The following is a 7891-nucleotide window of genomic DNA, read 5'->3' as shown; positions in this document are numbered from 1 at the left end:
GACCCCCTTCCGTTAACTTCCTATTGGATCCTGCTGATCCAGCCTGACAACCACTGTCCTCCAAGCAGATCCCAGATGTTTCCATCCAGCCAGTTCCATATTGTCCTACCATATCCCACTCTTCCTCCTTACGCCTCAGTTTTCCCTCTTCTTATACAGGTGGTTACTATAAATTTACGCCAGTTCCCTCCATCCCCTTACCAGTACCCTCTATTCCCCTTCCAGTTCCTTGCTGTCCTTCAACCAGATCACAAGATCCCCCCCCCCAACAAGATCCCAGTGTCCCTCTTTCCTTCCCAGTTGTCCCTCTTCTATGGACCTGTCAATGTAATATTTAAAGTTTAAATATCCAAAAATTTCAATTTGTTTGTCTAAACATCCCAGTAAATAAAAGTCCACATAGTGGCAATGTTGTCACCCCAAAAAAATACCTCAAAGCCGTTCCCTGCCATAGAAGAAGTATAATTATCTCTCCGGCAGCCTGTATCTACGACCTCCCTTCCATTCCAGCTCTGCAACCTCGGTAAGACTCTTCGGCATTGGCCGCTTCTGGCAGTGTTGAAAACCTGTGTCCCCCTCCGTGCCGTAGTTTCATTCTCTGACCCGTGTTGGTTCCTGTAGTGACATAGGGGTCAGAGCCACAGGGGCACACAAGTATCAAACAGGCCCGAATGTATCTTATGTTGAAGAGTCTGACCAAGGTCCCAAAGCTGGCATGGAGGGAAGGTTGTAGATACCGGCCTTTGGAGAGGGAAGTATTAACCTCTACTAGAAGGTCACTTTAAAGGGGACAGGAAGTGAGGGGGAGTCTCCCCCAAAGGGGTTCAGCCAACAGTTAAACCCTGACAGAAGTTCCAACCCTTCCAAAATGATCCGGAGATCCATATAAATAGTTACTATATAAACACATACAATGTGTGTTTTTTGGCAGGTACCGATGAACATGGCATCAAGGTGCAGCAAGCAGCAGCTGCATTGGGTTCCACCCCAACCGAGCTCTGTTCAAGGGTTTCCCAGCAGTTCCGCACAATGTTCGACGCGATGGGAATATCCTACACGGATTTCGTCCGTACAACGGAGCCTCGTCACTCCCGGGCGGTGTGTCACTTCTGGAAGAGGCTGGAGGAACAAGGATACATTTACAAGGGGACGTACCAGGGCTGGTACTGTACGTCTGATGAGGCTTTTTTGAGCGAGGAGCAAACAACAGAGAGCAAGGACCCCGATGGCAACAAAATACGTGTCTCCGTAGAAAGTGGACACCAGGTGAGGAAATTGAATGCAGAAGGACTACGCTATATTGCCAGAGGTTTGTGGTCCCCTGATCAGAGGATATGGTCTAAAGCAGTCCTTCTTAAACTTTCTCCACTCGTGACCCCTTTTTGGCCGAGGAAATTTGTAAGGGACCCCAACGTCGGTCGGTTTCTCCCCCCTCCCCTAGTTCTCAGTCAGGAAGGTACCAAGTGCACAGGGGGGGGGCCATGACCTTAAAAACTACACTACACAGCAAATTATACATTAAACTGAAATAAAAGAATCTAGTTTGGAGCCCAGACCTCCTCGGCTGCCTGGGCCCCTCACACAAGTAACGACCATACCCCCCTGATGGCGGTCTTGGCCGGGGACTCGGATCGCGACCCCCCTGTTCACTTACGGGACCCCATAGGGGGTCGCGACCCACACTTTAAGAAGCACTGGTCTAAAGTATGTGGAGTGCCCTCTCAAATGATTGAGTTCAGTCCATAAAGACTTGGTTTGGCCGTCTTGGGGTGGAGGAACTTCAATGTCCTCCACAGAGCCCTGACCTCAACCCTACTTGAACACCTTTGGAATGAATTGGAACCCCTCCACATTATGGAGTTCAGGTGTCTCCAGTGAAGGTTCTGTTAATACTACATCATGCAAACACATTGTAGACAATTGTGTTCTTCCAGCCTTGTGGTCAAAGTTAGGTGAAGGTCATTTTCTGTTCCACCATGACTGTCCCGTGAGTTTAAAGCCAGCTCCATAAAAATATGGTTTGACCAGTTTGGTTTAGAGGAAGTAGAGTGTCCTGCACAGAGCCCTGACCTCAACCCTACTGAACACCTTTGGGATGAGTTGGAACCCTTCCCAATGGTTGAGTTCCGATGTCTCCAGTGAAGGTTCTGTTAATACTACACCATACAATGACATTGTAGACAATTGTGCTCTAATCCAACCTTGTGGTAACAGTTTGGTGAAGGCCCTTTTCTGTTCCAACATGATTGTCCCCTGTGTATAAAGCCAGCTCTAAAAAGACATGGTGTGACCAATCTGTGAAGGCCACTCAAGTTCTCCCAAACCTGACTGCAACCCTATGGGACACAGCAACATCTTATGGGACATGGGTGTTCCATAGGAATTATTGAGTTCAGGGGCACAAAGCCAGCTCCATAAAGACATGGTTTGCAGGAACTCAAGTGGCCTGCACAGAGTCCTGACCTCAATGCTACGGAATACCTTTGGGATGAATTGGAACACCAATTATGAGCCAGGTCTTCTCATCCAACATCAGTACCTGACCTGTCTTGATCACTGCTGGACTTCAGAACATCTCCTAAGCTTTAGGCATGAGGAGATGGGGTTTCCTGTAGTCCTATAGAGGAGGGGGGTGAGTGCTCAGGCAGGGCTGACCACACTGCTTGCAATTTCAGTGCAGCAGAGGCACCATGTTGTCAGCTCAAACAATGTGCTGTTGTCTGCCAGGGGTCAGTTGGAGGCCCTTCTTGGAGCTCCACAAGGGCTTTCGCAGCAGGTAGACCAGCACATGGACACGTTCCAAGTGCACAAAGCGTTGGAGGTGAACGATGGTGGTGTGCGCTCCTCCATTGCTTTCTTCCAAAGTGAAGCTCCGTGGAAACTGTCCAAGGGGTCAGAAGAACACAAGGGTTGTGCACAATGAGTTCTTTACCTTACCCTCGAAGCTTGCTGGACTTCTTGCAGGATCATCAGACACTTTTCTGTATTTGCAGCAAGGGATAAAACATGGGCAACTGTACATGTATTGCAGGGGTAGGCAATCTTGCCACTCCAGTTGTTGTGGACCTAGAAGTCCCACGATGCACTGAATGAGTGACAAGCCACAGGCATGACAGGATTGGTAGTTTCACCACAGCTGGGATGTCGAGGTGATGTATTGAGATGTACGGATTATGTTTTCATACACTTAGATTGGTCACAATGTCTTACATTTGTTCTAGGTACACTGGATGAGTGAAGAGAATTACATGTTCCGTCTGTCTTCTCTACGCCCCGAACTCCTCAAGTGGCTTCAGACGGACCCCATTCACCCTGCCCCGTTTCTCCGCATAGTGCGCAAGTGGCTGGAAGAAGAACTGCCGGACCTCTCCGTGTCCCGGCACAGCAGTCGCGTATCTTGGGGCATCCCCGTGCCCTCCGACCCAACTCATACCATTTACGTGTGGCTGGACGCGCTCATCAATTACCTCACGGTGGCCAACTACCCGGATCCCGCCGGCTCCCCATGGGGCCCGTCAACGCACTTGCTCGGAAAGGACATTTTGCGCTTCCATGCCGTGTACTGGCCGGCGTTCTTGCTAGCAGCCGGCCTGCCCCCTCCCGCCAAACTCTTTGTCCACTCTCACTGGACGTGTCAAGGTGTCAAGATGTCCAAGAGCCTCCTCAACGTGATTGACCCCGCGGAATGCATCAAGCTTTACGGCAGAGATGGCTTCCGATATTTCCTGCTCCGCAATGGTTCCCCCGAGCGAGACTGCGACTTTAACCACGACGCCGTCCGCATGCTGTTAAAATCCGATCTTGCCGACGCTCTCGGCGGACTCTTGAACCGCTCCACGGCTCTCAATATAAATCCTGAGCAGTGCTGGCCGTGTTTCCGGACCACCAATGTGCCGTTGACTTCCAGAGGTCAGTTGGAGGACCTTCTCGGAGCTCTACAAGGGCTTCCGCAGCAGGTAGACCAGTACATGGACACGTTCCAAGTGCACAAAGCCTTGGAGGCGATCGATGGCGGCGTGCGCTCCTCCAATACTTTCCTCCAAAGACAAGCTCCGTGGAAGCTGTCTAAGGGGTCAGAAGAAGACAAGGCTTGGGGACAATGCGTTCTTTACCTTACCCTCGAAGCCTTGAGGCTTTACGGCACCCTCCTGCAGCCGGCAGTTCCCGGCCTGGCTCAGACAATCCTCAGCAGGCTCGGTGTTGGCAATGACGACAGAACACTTAAAGGGAATCGTTTCTTTGCGGCCACCCGGGGGGAGGAGTGCCGCTTCCGAGGGCAGAAGTTAGGCTTGGACTGCGGCCTGCTGTATCACAGACTGCGAGGTCAAGAAGACCCGGAGCTTAAGAAAGATATAACGCAGCATGAAAGCGGCAGTACATTTAATTGAGCCGGTTGTGGACAGCGGGTTACATTGTTCCTTTTTGTATCTACTGTGTTTCAATTATCTGCAGATCAAAGGGATGAGCTTCCCATAGTCTCCAGACGTGTCAGTTGAAGCAATAGGAGGTGTAAAAAAATGAATTCATTAATTAATGGAAAAAACATATATATTAAAATTTGAAAATGAAAAAAAATGTGTGTGTGTATGTATGTATATATATATATATATATAATTTATAGTAAAATGTGTTCCCAGTTACCCCTCATTAATATTAAAGGAGAACTATGAGGCGAGTGATTTTCACTCATCCTCATAGTTCGAGCTGACCTGTGACAATGAAACTGTCACAGGTCGGCTCAATAGATCGGGAAGTGAGGGAACACATACCGTCGATCTCTCTTCTCGATCCTGTCCCTGCAGAGAGCCGTTACTGTCACTCACAGCTCCCTGCAGGGATTCCCCCCCTCCCCTGTCCGATCCTCCAGCGCTGAGTGGCGGAACGGACGGGGGAGGGGGCGGGAACAGCTGGCTCTGCCTCTAGATGGGCAGAGCCAGCTGTCAATCACGCAGCTGGGCGGATCTCGACAGTAATGTCGGGATCCGTCCCGGCTTCCTTAGTATACCACGAGCAGTAGCTCGCGATATACTGAGCTTTGGGTGACGGGAGGACGCTAGTTTGTGTCCTCCCGTGACCCTTAGGAGAACTATGGGGAAAAACGCTGAGCCCATAGTTCTCCTTTAAGTTATTATGAACTTAGTGTGCCATAATCCACCCTAATAAACTCCTTCCCCTTAGCTATATTTTTTCTTTTGTTCATTTTTGTTTTTTTAGTGTCGGGTTAAAAAAGCCATTATTTTATTTGTAAATGTTTCAATGCTTTGTACCAGAATTACAATTTTAGTGTCATTTTAAATGAGACAAATTATAGAATAAAAGTAGGGATGCACCGCCTTTTTTTTTGGTATGTTGTACGAGTAGCAATATTTTGCGTTTGGAACTCTCCGATACCGAGTAGCAATACCGCTGATTCTGTTGGCATCGATCTGGCTTCCAGGGCAATCAGGAAGCCGGGCAGCGTGTAATGATATGCTGCCAGGCTTCCTGCTTGCCCGGGAAGGCAGCTCCATGTTGTTTTGCCGGGAAACTGGCTTCCCAGCCAATCAGCATCGAGCCGGCTATCACGGCCAATGAGGAAACTGGATGGTGAGTAATGACCTGCCTCCCAGCCAATGAGCAAGAAGCCGGCTGTTCGTCCGGCTCAATGCTGATTTGCCAGGAAGCTGGGAGGCGGGTCATTACTCACCACCCGGCTTCCTGATTGCCCAGAAAGCCAGCTCCATGTTCCCCTACGGCATTGCTGGTCAGAGGAAATTTTCCTCTGACCGGGAGTTCCGGTATCGGGAAAAGTATCGAAGCATTTGTACGAGTACGCGCCCAAATATTCGGTATCGGTGCATCCTGAAATAAAATGTATACTTTTTATTTACAGTAACACTCAGGGCTTCATTTATAAAAGCCGCAGGTCGGGCGGATGTCATTCAGAGGGCACTTGTGACTGTAGATGGCGCAGATGAGTACAGAAACATGAAGCCCTGATTTTTTATTTTTTTTAAAGGAGAACATTGGGGTTAAGGCTTTTCCCCATAGTTTCCCCCACAAACTAGCGTCCTCCCGTCACCCAAGGCTCAGTATATAGGGAGCTACAGCTCGCGGTATACTGAGACGCCGCAGCTGAAGCAGATCCTGACAATTATGTCTGGATCCGCCCAGCTGCGTGAGTGACAGCTGGCTCTGCCTATCTAGAGGCAGAGCCAGCTGTACCCGCCCCCTCCCCCGTGCGTTCCGCCAGTCAGCGCTGGAGGAGCGGGGAATCCAGCCCCTCCCCCTGTCACGGCAGAGAGCCGTGACAGGATCGAGAGGTGAGCGAACCCGGTATGTGTTCGCTCACCTCCCGATCTACTGAGCCGACCTGTGACAGTCTCATTGTCACAGGTCGGCTAGAACTATGAGGTGAGTGGAAATCACTCATCTCATAGTTCTCCTTTAAGTTTTTTTTTCTGGATCAATAGGCCTGTAGAAGAAATGTTAAGATTGCTCTGGCCCATAAAGGGGGCGGAACTGAAATGAATAAATATATATTTCTTTTTAGGCATCACCCAGGTTTTTCCACATCTACTTCCTGGAGTAAGATGCCGGCTCAGAGAGGACACAATCATATAACTAAGAGGTAGGCAACCGCGCCATTCCAGCTGTGGTGAAACTACAAATCCCATGAGGCATTGCAATGTGGCCATCCACAGGCGTGGATCCCAGAGGCAAAAGCATGATGGGATTTGTGCCGAGGTTGCCTACAGTAAAAGGTTATGTAGGAGGAGCTGGGTCAGCCCAGACAGTAATCAGACACTCCCAGAAGAGTTACAGGCATGATGGGATTTGACATTTCATTACAGCTGCAGTGCCAAGGTTGCCTACCCCTAATATCAATCCCGGTGCCTTGCACAGTTCTGGACTGTGTTCTTGCCAAAGCGTGGGCCATCCTCCGATCCAGCAAGTCAAGTGAAACATGTCCTGGTTTGTAGTGAATGAGAAATGGGCCAGCGACTGCCAATGATTCCATCCATACATTTAAATATACACTATATTGCCAAAAGTATTGGGCCCCTCCCCCTCCAAATCATTGGATTCAGATGTTCCGTGACATTTCCTGGCTGCTAAATATTCCGCGGTCGCCTGTTACTGGGATTATAACAAAGTGGAAGCAACTGGGAACAACAGCAACTCAGCCACGAAGTGGTAGGCCACGTCACATGACAGAGCGGGGTCAGCGCATGCTGAAGCGCACAGAAGTCGCCAACTGTCTGCAGAGTCAATAGCTACAGACCTCCAAACTTCGTGTGGCCTTCAGATTGGCACAACAACTGTGCGTAGAGAGCTTCATGGAATGGGTTTCCATGGCCGAGCAGCTGCATCCAAGCCGCACATCACCGAGTGCAATGCAAAGCGTGGGATGCCGTGCTCATTGAATTCAACATGTTGCCACTAATGACTGACCACTCGCTGATGGTTCTATGATGAGCTCGACCACCCTAAGTGCCCCCCATGTCTGAGAGAATGAAGTGGCCTGGAACTATCCCACCTTTTCTTTGACTCCTCCCAGTCAGTCCCTCTTTCTCCTCCTCTGTATTTTGTCCATGCATCTCAGGCTGAGGAAACCTTTTGGGCCCAAACAACCCATTCCCACTCTCTGAGCACCATTCAACTTTATCCGCGTCATAGCTCTCTCCTCTTCTGGGAGTGCCTAATTACTGTCTGTGCTGACGCAGCTCCTCCCACATAGTCGTTATTGTAGACCAGGGGTAGGCAACCCCACTACAAAACCCATCATGCTTCTACCTCTGGGAATCATGCCTGTGGATAGCCATCCTGCCTCATGGGACTTGTAGTTATAGGTTGCAATAATAATTCTCTCTTCCCTCTTCTCTCTTCCCCCCCCTCCCCTCTTCTCTCT

At 49.8% G+C, this 7891-nt stretch overlaps 1 protein-coding gene across 1 annotated transcript in view; it reads left to right on the top strand.

Annotated features, from left to right (window-relative positions):
- Positions 1–4388, top strand: part of MARS2 (methionyl-tRNA synthetase 2, mitochondrial) — a 4733-nt gene extending 345 nt beyond the window's left edge. The window contains exons 2-3 of the mRNA XM_018576953.1: positions 932–1266; positions 3222–4388. Of these exons, the coding sequence (XP_018432455.1) occupies positions 932–1266; positions 3222–4388 (1502 nt within the window). The remainder of the gene's footprint in view (positions 1–931; positions 1267–3221) is intronic.
- The last annotated feature ends 3503 nt before the right edge of the window (positions 4389–7891 follow it).

This window comes from Nanorana parkeri, unplaced genomic scaffold (genome assembly GCF_000935625.1).
Source record: "Nanorana parkeri isolate BGI_ZX_2015 unplaced genomic scaffold, ASM93562v1 scaffold81, whole genome shotgun sequence".
NCBI lineage: Eukaryota > Metazoa > Chordata > Amphibia > Anura > Dicroglossidae > Nanorana > Nanorana parkeri.
Note: the sequence above shows the minus strand (reverse complement) of the source record. Positions and strands in the feature narration are given on the sequence as shown.